Source organism: Branchiostoma floridae, chromosome 2 (genome assembly GCF_000003815.2).
Source record: "Branchiostoma floridae strain S238N-H82 chromosome 2, Bfl_VNyyK, whole genome shotgun sequence".
Taxonomy (NCBI): Eukaryota; Metazoa; Chordata; class Leptocardii; order Amphioxiformes; family Branchiostomatidae; genus Branchiostoma; species Branchiostoma floridae.
Window position 1 is genome coordinate 31038438 of NC_049980.1, and position 17705 is coordinate 31056142.

Genomic DNA, 17705 nt, shown 5'->3' on the forward strand with positions numbered 1-17705 from the left:
AACACAACATTCCTCAAACAGGAGATCTCCCGGTAACGGTGAATCGAAAGATTAATGTTGTAATGACACAGATTCGTTTGGACATAAACTGTCGGCGAACAGAGAGGGCCAAGAAAATCTCCACGAATAGATTTTTTTTCTCAGTCTTCTCAGCAGGCTCGACGGGTCGGGCTTTTGGGTTTCTTATTATGTGTATTTTTGTCATCTATAATCTTGCTGTGGTCAGGAACTGGTAGAAACAAAACACATTATATTCCAAAAAGCCCAACCCGAATGGCCTGGTAAGGAGGTTTGCTTTTTTTTATCTCAAGAAATAATGGTAAATTTCACATTTTGTATTTATTTGCTCAATGTTAGTACGCCGTCTTATTACCCTTTGTTTTGGGAAATTTTCTTTTCTTTCTCTTCTTGGCAAGGCTATAGACAAAATATTCCTGCCAATAAGGATTTTAGGCACTATTTGAAGTATGTTCCTGTCAGCAAGAGTTTTATTACGCTATTGACAGGTTATAACGTTGATGATGTTGTGAATAATACACCTGTCGGTCCTAACGATAACTTTGAGAATACTGATTCAAAGCCGCTCCCGAAATTTCTGTGTTTTTTTTTAATATTCGACAGGATGTTGTTAATAGTCATGCCCTTCTCTTTTAATTTGACCTAACTTTACTTTCATATACTTTTTTTATATTGAACTCTTCTCGTATGCTTTTTATCCTTATCTGTCTCTGGTTTGACTAATTTATTTGCTTTGGTTGATAACAAAGCAAGCGTCCAATAACTAGCGCACCTTGGTTGGCCTCCCGACGTCCTTTGATAAAACACAGTATATCTGAAAAGAAGAAGCTATTCTTCATTGCCTTGTTGTAAATCAAGAAATGCTTGTCATTCTAGATAGCATATCTGTGTGTGGTTCTATAATTTGTGAACACTATTGTATCTGTATACTTCATTGTCTAACGTGTCTGCAGTGTCTAACTGTCACTGCATAACGAGATATGCTTGAAACGGTTTTTATAGCTTATACCTTCGTGATCTCTGTGACCGTATTCCATCCATCCAAACTTTAATTTGCAGATGGCTTAGTGTACTGGACAGGTGTTTGTGATTCTATGACAATTTACGAACATTACTGCAACTTTAAGCACCTGAACCGGATCCGCATCTGCCCTCCCGTATCGTTTTGAACAAGACATGGATTTCTTGAGATGCAAACAGCGACGCTGAGTGAGCTGTTTGTGCCATGTGTGTTCACACGTATGGATTTCAAATTAAATCAATCCTTCAACGTTATCATCAACGATACAATAAAAGAGAGTCCACACAATGTTACACCAGCCAAATAAGAACTCGATTCATGCCCCATATTTGTGCATCATGTTTATGTGATCCCTCCCCTTCATCATACCGTAGCTTCAAACACTTTTGTGAGTGTGCCAATGATTAAACATCTAAAGCCCGGGTCTTTATTAGTGACCTTAATTCCGGACAAATACAAACGCCCGGTATAAGTCGCCCCGATACCGGAGATGTGTTGTATACGTAGGGTGTTGTTCCGAGCACGCTGCTACTGTGTCTCAGATACATCTAGCTGCAAACCTTCCAAACTTTCTTGAAGACAGTTTCTTTCATCTGTGTTCCTTTCTTGTCTGTCTGATTGATAAGACAATGACTGATACTTGTCACGAAGTAGGAAGCAGTTTCTGGGTTCACGTGTGGCTGATACTCACCTGGGCCGCTGTGTTCGTAGGGCCCCAGGTACCCTTCGCCAGCAACTGTAACTTCGATGGGGAGCTTCTGTGTGGCTTCGTTCAGCAAAGCGTTGGTGATGACTTCGACTGGGAAGTCGGCTCGGGTGCAGTTGAGGCTCTCGGACTGAGCGGTGATCACACTGGCGGGGGTAAGTACGAATTACTTATAACGTTTGCTTAGCTTTTACTTTTACTTTTGAGACGATGCGTATAAAAGATCCCTGTCGTGAATGCTTGGGCGTGGTCCATTTATCCTCTTACCAAGGGTAATAAACCTTGCTCAAGCATTGCTAAAAGATACGAGAGATATGTCAAGAGACTAGGACTATTATCGGAGTTATATTTTTGCTAATTGCATAAGTCTTTTTTTAAGGAATAGACACGCCTTTCCAAAGAAACCCCGGCCCTTCTAATTTGGTAAAAGTGTCGATATTTTTCCTTTCGCACACTGTTTTAACAACATATGGTAGATAAATGTCCCTGCATGGTTTTGAATGTAAACATCTCGAACATCAGCTTTTAAACTATACAATGTTTCAAGTTTATTATTTTCATATTTTGAATGAAAATCAGATAGGGCTGGGAGAGGGGTAACGTTATGTCATCTCTATCTGTATAGCCGGTATATAACCGCCCTTCGGCGTAACACACCAGCTTCTGTATCCCTGTATCTATATAGCCAGTATAACCGCCCATCGGCGTAACACACCAGCTTCGCAGGTACGCGACGCGGTAGCATCTGGTTCTTTTACACTGAACTATCTGTCACACCTAACTTCTGCACATCTATCTGCAAGCGTTCTTTAAAACTATACAGAGAAGATGCCCCTACTGTGCTTGGTGATAACAAATTCCACTCTTCGATAATTTCGAACACATCAATCCTACGTTGGTAACTCTGGTACTTGAAGGCATGAAGTTTCCTTGTTCTTTTTTTCGAACAATGTTGTTGATGTTGCTATTTGATGTCATGATTTTGCTATTTGTTAATTTTAACTCAACCTGGTGCTTCATGCTCTAACTCCAGACCAGGCATAGTACGGACGCTATTTTGATCAGTGATGCTCGTACGAAGCGACATTGATTTTTCTAAATATAGCGTGTGAAACCAACACGTGCAACTCAATAGTGACCTTGAAAATAGTGTGTTATGATGGTGATGCGCGTGACCAGCATTGATAGCCAGTGATCTTGCCTTCAATTTTTTCATTCTCGAAGCAACTTTTCTGTAATTATGATCTCTCGTAAAACAATCCTGCATATGCCCCTGCAGTCATAATTGGATATTGTGGGTTAACCACTATATGGTTATTTGGTTATATAGTTACTTGAAATATTGCAAACGATTATACAAGGAACCCAGCATGGCATCTTCTGTCACATAACAACAACTATTCTATGATGATGCTTTTCACAATGTGCTTGGGTCTACTATTTGAAACCATTGAGAGAACCCCTGTTACAGAAGAAGATGATAGACTTGTATAAAGTGAACCGCGAAACTTATTCTTATTGCAGCAAATAGATTCACCTACATGAGGGGGAAATATGTTACTCTTACCAGCGTTTATTAGCCAAATAGTTTCATGATATCGCGACGAAGCCAGAAGAAACCAAGTTTCGTCGGGCATCTGAAGACTACTTTTGGACAGTGGTCGCTCAGTGGTCACTAAATGGTTGCTCAGTGGTAGCTCAGTGGTCACTCAATGGTAGCTCAGTGGTCACTCAATGGTAGCTCAGTGGTAGCTCAGTGGTCACTCAATGGTAGCTCAGTGGTCACTCAATGGTTGCTCAGTGGTAGCTCAGTGGTCACTCAATGGTAGCTCAGTGGTCACTCAATGGTTGCTCAGTGGTAGCTCAGTGGTCACTCAATGGTAGCTCAGTGGTCACTCAATGGTAGCTCAGTGGTCACTCAATGGTTGCTCAGTGGTAGCTCAGTGGTCACTCAATGGTAGCTCAGTGGTCACTCAGTGGTCGCTCAGTGGTCACTCAATGGTTGCTCAGTGGTAGCTCAGCGGTCGCTCAGCGGCCTTTCGGCGGTCGTTCAGTGGTTGCTCAGCGGTCACTCTGTGGTCCCTCGGGAGATACAAAGACGATGTTACTCGTCCCGAACAAAACACGGCACTTTAAAGGCTCCCTCTGAGGTGCACCTGTTTATTTCGCACGCTTTATTTAGAAAAATCAATGTATCGGTGTGACAGGTGTTTACCACGAGGTCATCAATATGCATGTCTGATGGCTAGGTACTAGGCGAGTCCAGGGTAGGGGCAAACAGCGGGAGGTACTATTTGTTTTCGCATCTTTGTTGGCCACTAAAACGGGCGTGGCTATATGTGGGTTTTACGGTCCGTGTTTCTAATGTACAACAAAGGTGAGGAGAGAAGGGTATTATGTTTAGGCAGCCTTGTTCCTACCCTACATTTTTTAAACAAAAGACAAAGGAACAGAGACAGAACCACCACGCCACGCATTCAAGTAATAAGATGGGACCCCCACCCTGGGCCTGACTTTACTCCTTTTTGTCGTTAGATGATGTCTAATGTTACTGCGTGTCGTTTGCTGTAATTCATGAGTTTAGAAGTAGAACTTTAAGGACAAGGCAAACGTACAGGTCTTCTGCGATGATAGATTTGTATGTCAATTACAGTTCATAATATGGATTCTAATATCTAAAGATCCTCCTACATTTGCACACTTTACGGATATTTTACTCTTAAAACATATTTGTTTGCTGACTGAAGTGTAACTCTTTTAAGACAGTGGAAAGAAAAGTGACTGACTCTGAGCTTTAATCATTAAATTTTGAATGATCCATGATATGATGAAGAGACGTTCATTTTCAATCACACTTGGAAAGATTTTGACAACAAGGCAACAACAACATTGATTTCTCTTACAGGGAGTTATGCTTATCTCAACACCACCGGCAAGACTCGGTCCCAAACCGCCATCCTGCGGTCCATGCAGCTCGCGTCCCTCACGCCCCACTGTCTGACGTTCTACTTCTACATGGCTGGAGCTGACGTCGGGTCTCTGGCTGTTCTACAGCAGCGAGTCGGCGAGGTATGTTGGCAGTTGATAAGTTAAGGTGGTATCTCACTGCATTTGAGTGCGGCACTGCAGTGTTCGTTCACTGCGTCACTGTTGTGTTATTTTCACAATTTTTTTTCTTAATTTAGATATTGAGTAATACGTAAAAGTATGTTCTTCGTTCTTTGTCATCTCAGAAATTCGTTGTGTCATTTACGAACCCCGCAGTGTCGCACCGGTGCCCCAAGTACAGTGAGATACCACCTCTAAGGTCTCTCATGCCAGGCCTTCGGCTGTATATCTCACTTCAGCAGGATACGTACACACTCGATTGTATCACGCGGGAACGCGCTTCGCGTGCATACGCTCGAATATTAGAATACCGGATTCGGATGTTGGAATGGATGTTCTTGCAATTCTTGTTCTGTTTTCTCAACTTATGGTGCATTTTGCATCGAAATATGTGATTTCTTAGGTTGCTAGGACATAAAAAGAGACATTGTATGTCAACCTCGGTCCCATGCAACCAGTATCTAGGGTGGTAAGGAATTCACCGTGTTAAAGTCTCTTTGGCATTGTTCTATTTCAAATTCAGCAACGGCGAACTGAGCTGTGGTCGGCTGAAGGAGACCAGGGGCACGGGTGGACACGCGCCAAGGTTGACGTCACGTCTCCACTGAGCGGCAACACACCGATGGGCTACAGGGTTAGTATGTATAATCAAGCTCAGCAAAGAACCATCAGGTTCAGTACCAGCACTCCTTTGTTTATCTAGTTTTGTTCAGTACCAGTATTACACTCAGATTATGTCAATCAAGTCTTGTTTGAAGATTGTTTGAATCACCTTTGATTATCCGTTGAAGAAGCTCAAATCAGCTGCTTTTCATTGAGATTATGAGAGAATAGGTAAACGCCAGATTAGATATAATAAAGATACGGATAATATTATAATTGAAATATGGAACCATGTCATTATACATGTATTGTAATGATTTCAAAACTTAAACCTTAGGCCATGTTTACACAGAAAATGTATTAATTTATATTTTTAGATCAACTTTGATGCAGTGGTCGGGTCCGGACAGCTGGGGCTGATCGCCATAGATGACGTCGTCTTTGTGAACGGCCCCTGTGACAGTGATGGTAAGGCTGCGCTTAAAGTTCAATTGAAAAATCAACATAGAGATCACGTAGAGACCGGTAATTTCACGGGCTTTGAAGTAAATCACCTTCTAAATGTAGAATACGACAATCTAGATGATTTACATTAAGCTGAGATTCTGTTTCTTACGTTCTTACTTATGTCAAAAGCATAAAGCAAAAAGTTTTAAGGTCCCATGATTAAATGATAAGTTCTATAATAATTTGGTATCATCTACGTATCCATGATACTAGCCTAGCAAATAAAGTGACGCCATTATTTCTAAACACTTCAGATAAAACAGACAAAACATGGCATGATAATTGGATAGAGAACCCTATGAAATAGCAACATACAAATAGCAGAATATACACATGTAGTTCCTTGCCAAATCGCCGTGAGCAAGGTAACAATTAAGTTCATGTTCAACTCACAGCGCTATTTTCCCGACTACGACAGGTTGTAACGTACCGCTTGGTATGGCGAGTAGGTGGATAACAGACGACCAGATCACCGCATCGTCAGCCGACGTGGGTTACCCGACATCCTCTGCCCGTCTCCATGGTAACGGCTGCTGGATACCTTCCATTCCTCAGAGTTCCTGGCTGCAAGTGGAGTTCGCCATGACTATGATCTTAACTGGCATCAGGTTAGTAGACTTTATGGCATGATATAAGACATAAATAGATCAAACTTGCTATCCAAGATAAAGAAAATAAGCAAGTTCTAGGTTTCAACTGCGCATGTGCTAGGTCAAAATTGAAAAGCAGTTGTACATCACGCCGCACAGCGCTGTTTAAACCATTAACCAGCTCATACGCACACATCATAGGAAGCCAATTTTAGCGTAAAGTTAGGCCTTCCCAAGTGAATCTGCAAGTACTATCTTGTACTGGCTTTTGCAGCATGGCATTTTTTATTCACTTCATTTATCCTCTCCATCTAGAACTCAAGGCTTTAGGACCGGATGGATAACCAAGTACATGGTCGAGTACTCCGAGACACTGACTTCAGCATGGATAACATGCAACGCATTCATAACAACCGACCAGGTGAATTACCTCTATACTCCGACTGAAATAGATAATATTAAAAGATGTATCGTCCAATGTAAATTAGCATAAATATGAATGGCAGTTTTGTTACGTTCAGTTTGCCAGTAGTAGTTATAAGCTAGTTCATAATGGGAAATATTTACGTGCCGTGTGATGCTTTGTAGATGATTTGTCAGAAAGAGATGGCAACATATCCTAAAGAGACTTGACAACATGGTCATACATAAAGAATCAAAGAGGGCTTTGAACTTTGACATACTACCCACAGTACACCCCGCTGTGCACGTGCAGATCAACCAGTGAACTACGTTATATCATATGTCCTAGTACATGGCAGTATGAAAATAATATTTCCATTTTGTTCCTGTAGCTAACCGGAAACTTTGACGCAGACAGTGTGGTAGAACACATGTTCACAGGTCGGCTCCAGGCACAGCGCATCAGACTCACACCCTTACAGTTTCACATGAGACCCAGTCTTCGACTTGAAGTCATTGGATGCGGTGAGTTGCTTTTACAGTTTTTTTTTTATAAACCCTTAAGACTGATTTTAATGCAAAATCTAATAAAAATAAGTGTAGACCTTCTAGAAAACGAAACGCGTGGGGAAAACTCAAGTTCGAAACCTGCCGTGTCACCGATCTTGTGCCCTTGGGAAAGGCACTTTACACGGCTTTCCTCACTTTACTCAGGTTAAAATGAGTACCTTCGGCTAGGGCCGTCCCTCAGATAGGACGTTAAATTGAGGTCCCGTGTTTGCGGAGAGCCACACCTCGAGCACGTTAAAGAACCCACCACACGTGCTATGGTGCGGTGTGGGTGGTCCAAAACCTACAGTACCATGGCCGCACCTGGGGCAATTACTGTCGTATTGAGGTCACCTGAGTGGCGCCGAATGGCAGCTCGCTCCAGACCTCTGCGATTAGCCCCGGCCCCGCCTACTGTAAGCTCCTCGCAATTCAGCCCCTGGCTGCCAAGAGAGAGTAGTCGGTCCACCCAATAACAATAACAAATAATCGCGAAGACCCAAAACTCACTGCAGCTTAGGCAGAGCCTCTCTACAGCCTCCGCAATGGTGTTACTACTGCGGAAAGGGTCCGCGAAGACTGTAGAAGGTAAACTTTGGGGCCTTCTTAGATATTGATGACGTTTCATATAACAAGCAACGACTTTCTGATACGGATTAGAAATCTTACACAACATGTTATCTTCTAACATGCATATTGTTCCCACTGGCAGACTATGGGACCTGTACATTTGACAGCAGTCCTTGCGGATACATCAGGAACTCCAGCGTCGCTGACTTTATGTGGACGTGGAAGCTTCCGACGGGTTCAGAAACCTGGGGACCCACCAGTGATCACACCGCTGGGGCAGGTGGGTGTTTTACCTGATTAACCACTAAGTGACCGAACCAACCATTTGACAGGTCGTTTAAAGAATTTTATAGATGATGAATATTTTTTTTTTACGTTTGGTATATTTTCTGTCCTTTAAATCATACTTTTACATCGAGCGCCATTCCGGATATACAATCAAAACGTCCAATTTTGGTCGGTCAACGACCGTTATCTAGTGGAAAGGGGACATATAATACATACCAAGTACATGTTTACATTGGCTTCTTTGCAAGATAATTAGGAGACGAAAAGACAACATGGTATCAGAACTTAGATATAAATATAAGTAACGACTTGAGTGTGTCGCCACAATGTCTTGTAAATATATATGTTGCAATAAAATAAAAATAAAATAAAACTTTGTAAACATATTTCTTGGCCCCATTACACCCTTTAAGTTCCCGAAGTTACTTTCACCTATTCGACGTACCACGAATTTTGACCACGGGAAATTTCTTCCATAACCTTCCGTTGTTTGTAGGAGGCTCCTTTCTGCTTGCCGACGCCACCGGAAGACATGCAGACGACACCGCCATTCTTTCCACGGAGGTTCTTCCACCGACCCCGGCTAAATGTGTCGAGTTCTTCTACCACATGAACAGCCCGGCCGTAGGTAAGCATAACGACCATCCAAACGGCGTGCTTATTGACTAAGGGCTTCGCCATTTTGGATAATGAATGCTAAACCTCGCGCTATAGCTAGATTGCATTCCAAATTCGGTGGTAAATTGAAAATAATATAACATGTATTAACGACAAAGTTCTTTATCCTCAACCACATATTTTTCAATATGATGACCGTGTGTCACCTTCTTCAAGGCAATGGTGACATTATTGCACAGAAGAAAGAGACAGACGGTCAACGAAACGCTGAATCTTGAAAAATATGTGGAACAATTACTTCACACCTTTCGTTTCTCTAATGGTACTAAATATCCCTTTCTGGTACTATATCTTAAAGTCTCTCTCTCACGTTTGTCTTTTAGGTGCCCTGAATGTCTTCCTAAAGAGAGACGTCATGCCATTGGCGGAAGCAGTTGCCATGACACCCGCGCGAAGGCTTGTGGGACAGCAGGGGGACGGGTGGCGGAGGGGTGGTGTAGAGGTCACTGTTGACTTTCCTTATGAGGTAATCTATGTAGTGTTATTGTGTGTGTATTTTTTAAACTAACTGTTTGTTTCAGAGCGCTACCATCATCTGCAAAGATGGAATGATGCCTACCTGTTTGTTTCTGTATCAGTCAGTCATGGCTAGTCGAGAACATGATACTGTTCCTATGTATATGTACTTGCTCCCTTTCGACAGCATCATCGACTCGCATTATTATACTGCCACATAAGAAAAAAACATGAATTTAAAGTGATTTAAAGAGGTGGACAAATTCAACATTTAGGTGTTCAAGACAATCTTGAGAAGGCCTTTACAACCTTCTTTTATGTGGCGGTATTATGGCACCCGTTGAAATGAAGAGAGTTGATGTTATGTCTCTATTACCCAAAATTGTTGATCTTAAACTCAACGTCCATCTAATGCCTTTCTCCCCAAGGTGGTGTTCCAGGCCATTATAGGGCAGGGGGATATTTACGGGTACGGTGATATCGGGCTGGACGACGTGACAGTTCGAGAGGGGCTATGTCCTTGGCCAGGTAAGCTATGAAGTCCAGAGAGATCATATCAGGTTGGGAAATTTTCCTGGTCAGTACTTACATTTAGTGCTACGAAAGAAAACAACAACAAAATGCTTTGAAATTATTCGTTGACACATTTATCTGTTCGCCTGCCACCATTTTGGCGACGCCTCAGGGGCTAGCCTAACAGTATAGTGTGCGTTCGTTTGGCAAGAATTCCCAGAATTCGATAGGAGATTTTAAATTTTATTTTTGATTTGTTCTAATTGTGAAACCACTTATTCTGTGAAGACTATCAAAAATGATTTTGGGGGGCAATTCTAATTCACAGAGTTTGACGACTGCTTGAGCTCCCCTTGCCTGAATAACGGCACGTGCACAGACGGGAAGGACAACTACACCTGCACGTGTGGGGAACAGTTCTACGGGCGGAACTGTGAGCACGGTATGTTCCAACCCTTGTTTCACCTGTTTGTCCTATTACTAGATGTTGAAATCTTCGCGATATAGTTTAGATAGTGTTCGTGGTATTGGCGATGTGCTTTCTTCTATATTAATACAGAATTGTTTCCTTAGACTTAGAACATAGCTCAAACATTCTTTCATATCATTTTATTGTAGTGTTGGGTTACAACATAATACAGTATGGTGCATTTATATTTCCGCATCAGTATCTACATGTCTAATGCCATAAAATGCTTGCAGCGTATTATACGTCTATGTCAAATGATATCCAAGTTAATGCTTATAACCATATTGTTCTAGATATTGATGATTGCAAGAGCGCCCCCTGCCTCAACAACGGTACCTGCATTGACGGCGACCGGAATTACACCTGCATCTGCAGCGACGCGTTCTATGGAGGCGACTGTGAGATCGGTATGACACGTTTCCTAATTTATCTTAAAATCCATATCCTGCAGGTATTTCTCGCCAAAATGTTAAACACTACAGCAAATTGAAAAGTAAATATGCAGAGGAAGCACAGAAGATGACAAGTTTAATCGATATGATTAAGCATTCAGCTCAGGTTGGCTGAGTTGGCGAAGTATTACCAGGAGGACAAGAGTTATGCTAAATCTAGTATCAAACCGGGATATGCACATTTCTACGAATTGGTCATGAGTGATGTTTTCATATACGTAGGTCCTTAACCTGTGTCGCGTCCTTGTTTCAGCTGTGCAGTGCTCTCCTCTGACGGCTCCAGTACACGGGGCGCTGAGTCCTGTCGGAGTGAACTTCTACCAGGCCGAGATCACCTTCACCTGTAACCAGGGGTACGAGCTGATCGGGGCCTCCAGTACAACGTGCCAGGTGGACCAAATATGGAGTGATTCTGTTCCAACGTGCACACGTAAGACATCGTACACCCGAAGAAACACTGCACATCCGGAAGAATTCTGCATCAAGAATTCTGTATTCGAGCACAGAATTCTGCCACGACTAAGCGTAGTCAAGTGCAAACCGAATGCAGAAGTATCCAAAAATATATGCAAAAATATATCCACCCAAATGCAAGATATTAAACAATACGTCTGTACAAAAATGCCTTGTTTGAGACATGTGATTAAATGTGACGTTTACTTTCGCAAACACTTTCTCCCACTTTTACCACTTTTAGCTGTACAGTGTCCGGCATTGACGGCCCCAGATAACGGACAGCTGAGTTCTGTCGGACCGTACTACTATCAGGACGTGGTCACGTTCACCTGTGACGAGGGGTATGACCTGAACGGGGCCTTGAGCGTGACTTGCCAGGCTAATCAACAATGGAGTGACGCTATTCCAACATGCACATGTAAGCCAATTGTAATAATTGCATTGCCCTGTTACTTCATGTGCCATTAAAGACCTGACTGTTCGTCATAGAAAATTGCGGATCATTCAGATCATACCTTCCGGCAAGAAGGTTTGATAAACCCGCCTTAAGGTGCATGCGGTGTCATAAGGCTTGGTCGGTTCCTGTATCCGAATTAGCCACCGAGTATAAACTAGAAAAGTAAACTTTACGTACATGTATGACTTTCCCAAAAACGATGTGCAGACTGGACTACTATGATCTTTTGAGTTCAGAATGTCTTACGAACTTACACTTGTCAACCGATTTGCAATCAAATTTTGACCTTTCCTAAAAGCACACACTACTAAGTACAAAGTTTCAAAAGAATATATTGTCTTACCAATGCACTGAAGCTGTTATTTTCTTCTGCATCAGTTGCAGTTTGTGCTCAAGGGGAGACCTTGGCTCTCACAGACTCAGTAACAGAAGGGTACATCACGTCACCTTACTACCCCGGAAACTACCCAATCAACATGGACTGTAATTGGACAATCACTGCACCATCAGCCATCCAGCTGGACTTTGTGGGGACGTTTGACATTGAATATGGTCCAACGTACGTGAATTACACATTCAACCTAATGTTTTCGTCCCTTTAAAAAGCTAAACATGGTTTTATTTGCCATCTGATTTGCACGCTCAGACGTGATTTCGACTAAGCAATCATGAGAAACATTTTTTAGTGATGATGACTTTCATAGTAAACATTTGATCAAAAGCAGTGATGGAAATTCTGTATCCGTATGGGTATTTTTTTTATTGAAGTAACCACTCTTTGTGTTCAGTTGCCCGTATGATTATGTGCGAGTCTTCGAGGGACAGATCAGTGCTTCTTCCATCTTGGGCACATTCTGTGGAAGCTCCCTTCCTGTTCCTCCGACGGTGCGGACGGTCGGCAACGTCATGATAGTTCAGTTCCACTCGGACTACAGCGAGCAAAAAGCAGGTTTCAGGGCCAAGTACAGCATCCGTGAGTTTAGCACACTTTGCATCGACCCACAGAATCATTTTTTTTTTTACATTTGTAAAAAGAATTAGAACAATAAACAGATATATACTATTTATTACGTGTTTAAGATTCATTAGGGACAAACTATTGAGAATATTCGTGAGGGAGGCTAAATTTTTTCTTAACAAGGCCTATGCTCACAGCAAGTGCCTATGCTCACAGCAAGTCTTGACACACCTGTCTTAGCCCATTTACCCATTGTAACCGTCCTTGCGTGAACGTCTTTTTCTTATTTTGAAACACTTTGCAAACATTTTGCAAACATACTACTTGTTTGTTTTATTTGTTGTTTATTGACATTAGAAGTAAAAAAAGTATATATGTCTAACCCAACATGGTCTAATGAAAATATAAAAAAAGGATTTTCCTCAACAGCATTGTTTCCTTGTTCCAGCTATACCATGTCCTGCCCTGACGGCCCCAGCAAACGGAGCGCTGAGTTCTGTCGGACCGCACTACCACCCTGACGTGGTCACGGTCACCTGTAACCAGGGGTATGAGCCAGTCGGAGGCTTCACTTTGACGTGCCAAGCTGACGGCACATGGAGCAATGCTGTTCCAACATGCTCACGTAAGACAGTTCACAGTACCATAACACACATATAGAAGGTGGTCAAAAGTATGACAATCAATCAACCTTTTAGTCGTATACAATGAAATAAGTTCGTTACGATTAAATAGACTCGTTATCGTTTGAGGTGAATGGGATATATTGAATAGGTTACATAATGTCTGCTTTACCGTAGCATCGTAGGTAATATGTCAAAGTTGAAGGCCCATAGCCATTATTTATGTATTGGCGGGGGTCTTCAACTTAGACATATTGCCCACAACGCATCACACTGCTCACTTGGAATCTTAAACTTGCCTATTGGTTGCTGATGATAACAAAAAATGGGTTCGGATGATATTTGGGTTCCAGAAGTATGTGTAGTGCTACGTATTGGATAGATAGATCGTTTTTATCGTTCATAAGAGAGGGGTACACTACAGCAGCTAAGAAAAACAACCGGGGGTCTGTATGAAAGTTAGCCGGGAAATATCAGTTGACAGTAGTGCTGCATGTGCGTTGAAAATGTATCATTCTTTTTCATTCAACTGGTCGGGTTTTATTTGTGACCCCTAACTAAAGGCTATAACTATTTATATATGTTTCAGATTCAGCTTGTCTTCACGGCGAGAACTTGGCTCTCACAGACTCAGTAACAGAAGGGTACATCTTTTCACCCAACTACCCTGATGGCAACTACCCGAGTAACGCCGACTGTTTATGGACAATCACTGCACCATCAGTCATCCAGCTGGAGTTTGTGGAGACGTTTGAAATTGAGTTCTATGAGGGGTATGTGCGTCATCCGCAGTAGTCACAATCACTAATCTAACCTTCCCTGATAATCTAGAATACATTTTTTAATTGAAAATTTTGTACATCAATACAGAATCTTTTATACACCAATTTACAAACGATTTATACACGGGTACACTGTTTTCAGACTTACTCTAAGTAAGTAATGAAAGATAGTGGACTCTACCTGAAACATTTTACTCTTTAGAGCATTATCCAGTTCATGTCTTTTATAATTATATCACGGTGTCTAGCCTTCATCACAAAGTGTACCCTGTGTCTACTAGCTTGCCTTGCTACGATTATGTCAAAGTCTTCGATGGACGAATCAGCCCTTCCTTTGTCCTTGGCACATTCTGTGGAACTTCCCTTCCTGTTCCTCCAATCGTGCGGACAGTCGGCAACGTCATGAAAGTTCAGTTCCACACAGACAGCGATAGGCAGTATACAGGTTTCAGGGCCAAATACAGCATCGGTAAGTATTGCACACTTTGTTTTTAGCATGGAGTTGCCTTTTAGATCCTAGATGCAGTTAGAATAAACTGTAGCTATAAAGAATTAAATGGAGTATGATAACTATGTGAATGTTAACATTGCTCCCTGATTTTTCTTTAAGCTATTCCGTGTCTCTCCACGCTGACGGCCCCAACCAACGGAGAACTGAGTTCTACCGGACCGCATTACTTCCCGGACGTAGTAACGTTCACCTGTAACCATGGTTACGAACTGACCGGTGCCTCTGATTTGACCTGCCTGTCTAACCAAACATGGAGTGATGCTGTCCCAACATGCACACGTAAGAGTTATACAATATGGTTTAGGAGCACATGTTCTTTGCACATACGTTATCTAACGGACGGTCACAAGAATTGACCTAATTGCTTGTTTGCAATAGCCTTTGACCATATTCCACCAAGTAGTAAGCGAATAATAAATGTGTGTCATTCATGTATTTATTACAGCCGTGCATTTAAGTGTCTGCCATTTATTTGATATTTATTTATTCCAGCCGTACAGTGTCAGCCATTGACAGCTCCAGCAAATGGAGCATTGAGCTCAGCCGGCTCCACCTCATATCAGGGCGTGATACAGTTTACTTGTGACCTGGGATACGAGCTAGTCGGAGCCTCCAGTGTGACGTGCCAGGCTGACCAGACGTGGAGTGATGCTGTTCCAACATGCACACGTAAGAGTTTGTAAACCATGTGTACAATATGATATGGGAACACATGTTCTTTGTACAAAATTAGTGGACGGTCGCAAGAATTGAACTAATTGCCTGTTTTTGATAGTCCATAGCCATATACCGTCACGTAACAAGTAAATAATAAAATGTGTTGCCGTGCAATTTGGTTTGATTGCAAATTGACTGATTTATTCCAGCCGTACAGTGCCAACCATTGACAGCCCCAGCAAATGGAGCATTGAGCTCAGCCGGCTCCACCTCATATCAGGATGCGGTACAGTTCACCTGTGACCTGGGGTACGAGCTAGTCGGAGCCTCCATTTTGACGTGTCAGGTTGACCAGACATGGAGTGATGCAGTCCCAACATGCACAGGTAGGACAGTTAAAGTATCAGGAGATAAACGTTCATTCAAAAGATGGTCGAATGTAAACTGTATAAAGACAAGTATGCTTGAGTTGAGATTAACACGGTCAAATCAAATGGTTGTAAAGCTGAACGGGCGTTAAAGACATACAATGACAGATTTTCATAGTTGCGACTCCTACATTAAGTGTAATAATGGTATCATCTATTTACTTGTGCTTCAGTTACAGCCTGTGTTCACGGTGAGAGCTTGGCTCTCACAGACTCTGTAACAGAGGGATACATCGTGTCACCCAACTACCCTGGCAACTACCCAAACGACGCCAACTGTTATTGGACAATCACTGCTCCCTCGGCCATCCGGCTGGAGTTTGTGGAGACGTTTGCCATTGAAGATGGTCCTAAGTATGTGAATCACACATTCCTCTTGTATCAATATTTCATGTATTTCATCCCCAACATCAGAAAGAGAACGATCCCGTTGTATTGATTATCTGATGCTCCGTGATTTGTGTACTAAACAATTTGCGCAAACGAATCAAACGAATTTGCGCAATATGAATTCTCTGGTAATAACTGGATCAATTTTAATGTTTATCTATGTACGAGTCACAAACTTTACCTTCTGTTTGAAATATTCAGTTGCCAGTTCGATTATGTCCGAGTCTTCGATGGACAATTTACTACTTCTCCCGTCTTGGACACATTCTGTGGAACCGAACTTCCCCCGACGGTGCGGTCGGTTGGCAACGTCATGACAGTTCAGCTCCGCACAGACGGCAGTGTGCAACATGCAGGGTTCAAAGCAGAGTATAGCATAGGTACTTGATTCATGTTATACCTGCGCTGACTAGCGGCAGTTCTGGTTCGGTATTTTGTGATAGCCTACGAAATTCTATTTGTATCAAACAGGCTTTTATCTGGTACCATGGTAATTAAAACGTGCTGTGTAATGATATTCCAATCTTACACCCTTTACAAATGCAACTTTGCATTCCAAACATTTACCCCTTTTTAGCTTTACGGTGCACCACGCCGTCGGCCCCAATTAACGGAGCGCTGAGTCCTACCGGACCGAACCACTACCAGGGCGACCAGGTCACGTTCACCTGTAACCAGGGCTACGAGCTAGATGGAGCCTCAAGCGTGACGTGCCAAGCTGACCAAGCATGGAGTGATGCTGTTCCATCATGCATACGTAAGACAATTCAAAGTATTAGGGCAGCTGTTTTGAACATGCATTTAGAGGACCGTCAAAAGAATGAAAAATCGAAAAAAAGCCTGTCAAAGCCTCTCTCTCTCAAAATAAGAGACCATTTGCAACAGTTTATTGACGAGATTTTGGTAGGCAGTTGAGACAGTTGTGTAAAAGAAAGCTCCAATATCGCTCAACCTGATGGTTTTTTCGGGGGGGGGGCATTAATTATTTTTTGCTGCTCCTGTTTTACTGTATATTAGCCAATATAGATTACAGGATCGGACTGTGTCCGGGTTAATCAAATGGCTGTAATGTTGTAAGGATGTTGAAGATTTATGGTTCTGTTCAACTGACAGGCTTTCATTTGTCACAGGGTTAAGTCTCACTTTTGTTTATTTGTGCGCCAGTTACAGCTTGCCTTAATGGCGAGAACGTGACTCTCACAAACACAGTAACAGAAGGGTACATCATGTCACCCAAGTACCCTCACAACTACCCAAATAACGCCGACTGTTATTGGACAATCACTGCACCCTCGGCCATTCAGTTGGAGTTTGTGGAGACGTTTGACATCGAGTACTATGAAGGATACAGGTGTGTGTGCCACGTGAGATATCCATCATTCACCCGGTCCTAAGTACGTAACAATGACTTTGTGTGCCAACAACTTGATCAATACCAACATTCAAAAGATTCCATCCATGTACACATAGAAAGCATTTGACTGAATTAACGAGTCACTTCTGTTACTTGTGC

At 42.4% G+C, this 17705-nt stretch overlaps 2 protein-coding genes and 1 long non-coding RNA gene across 3 annotated transcripts; all 3 read left to right on the plus strand.

The window, feature by feature from the left end:
- The first annotated feature begins 1630 nt into the window (after positions 1 to 1630).
- LOC118409163 (MAM and LDL-receptor class A domain-containing protein 1-like) lies at positions 1631 to 6097 on the plus strand. Its single transcript, XM_035810032.1, has 5 exons — positions 1631 to 1900; positions 4651 to 4814; positions 5377 to 5487; positions 5834 to 5924; positions 6093 to 6097. Exons 1-5 carry the CDS (start codon positions 1669 to 1671, stop codon positions 6095 to 6097), a joined length of 603 nt encoding a protein of 200 aa, XP_035665925.1. The 5' UTR covers positions 1631 to 1668.
- Positions 5944 to 9031, plus strand: LOC118409164 (coagulation factor VIII-like). The gene is made up of 5 exons (XM_035810033.1): positions 5944 to 6571; positions 6869 to 6974; positions 7348 to 7480; positions 8217 to 8354; positions 8859 to 9031. Exons 1-5 carry the CDS (start codon positions 6402 to 6404, stop codon positions 9029 to 9031), a joined length of 720 nt encoding a protein of 239 aa, XP_035665926.1. The 5' UTR covers positions 5944 to 6401.
- An 891-nt stretch (positions 9032 to 9922) lies between these two features.
- Positions 9923 to 10885, plus strand: LOC118404101. Its single transcript, XR_004829744.1, has 3 exons — positions 9923 to 10024; positions 10338 to 10451; positions 10772 to 10885. It is a non-coding gene; the product is annotated as an uncharacterized LOC118404101 (long non-coding RNA).
- The last annotated feature ends 6820 nt before the right edge of the window (positions 10886 to 17705 follow it).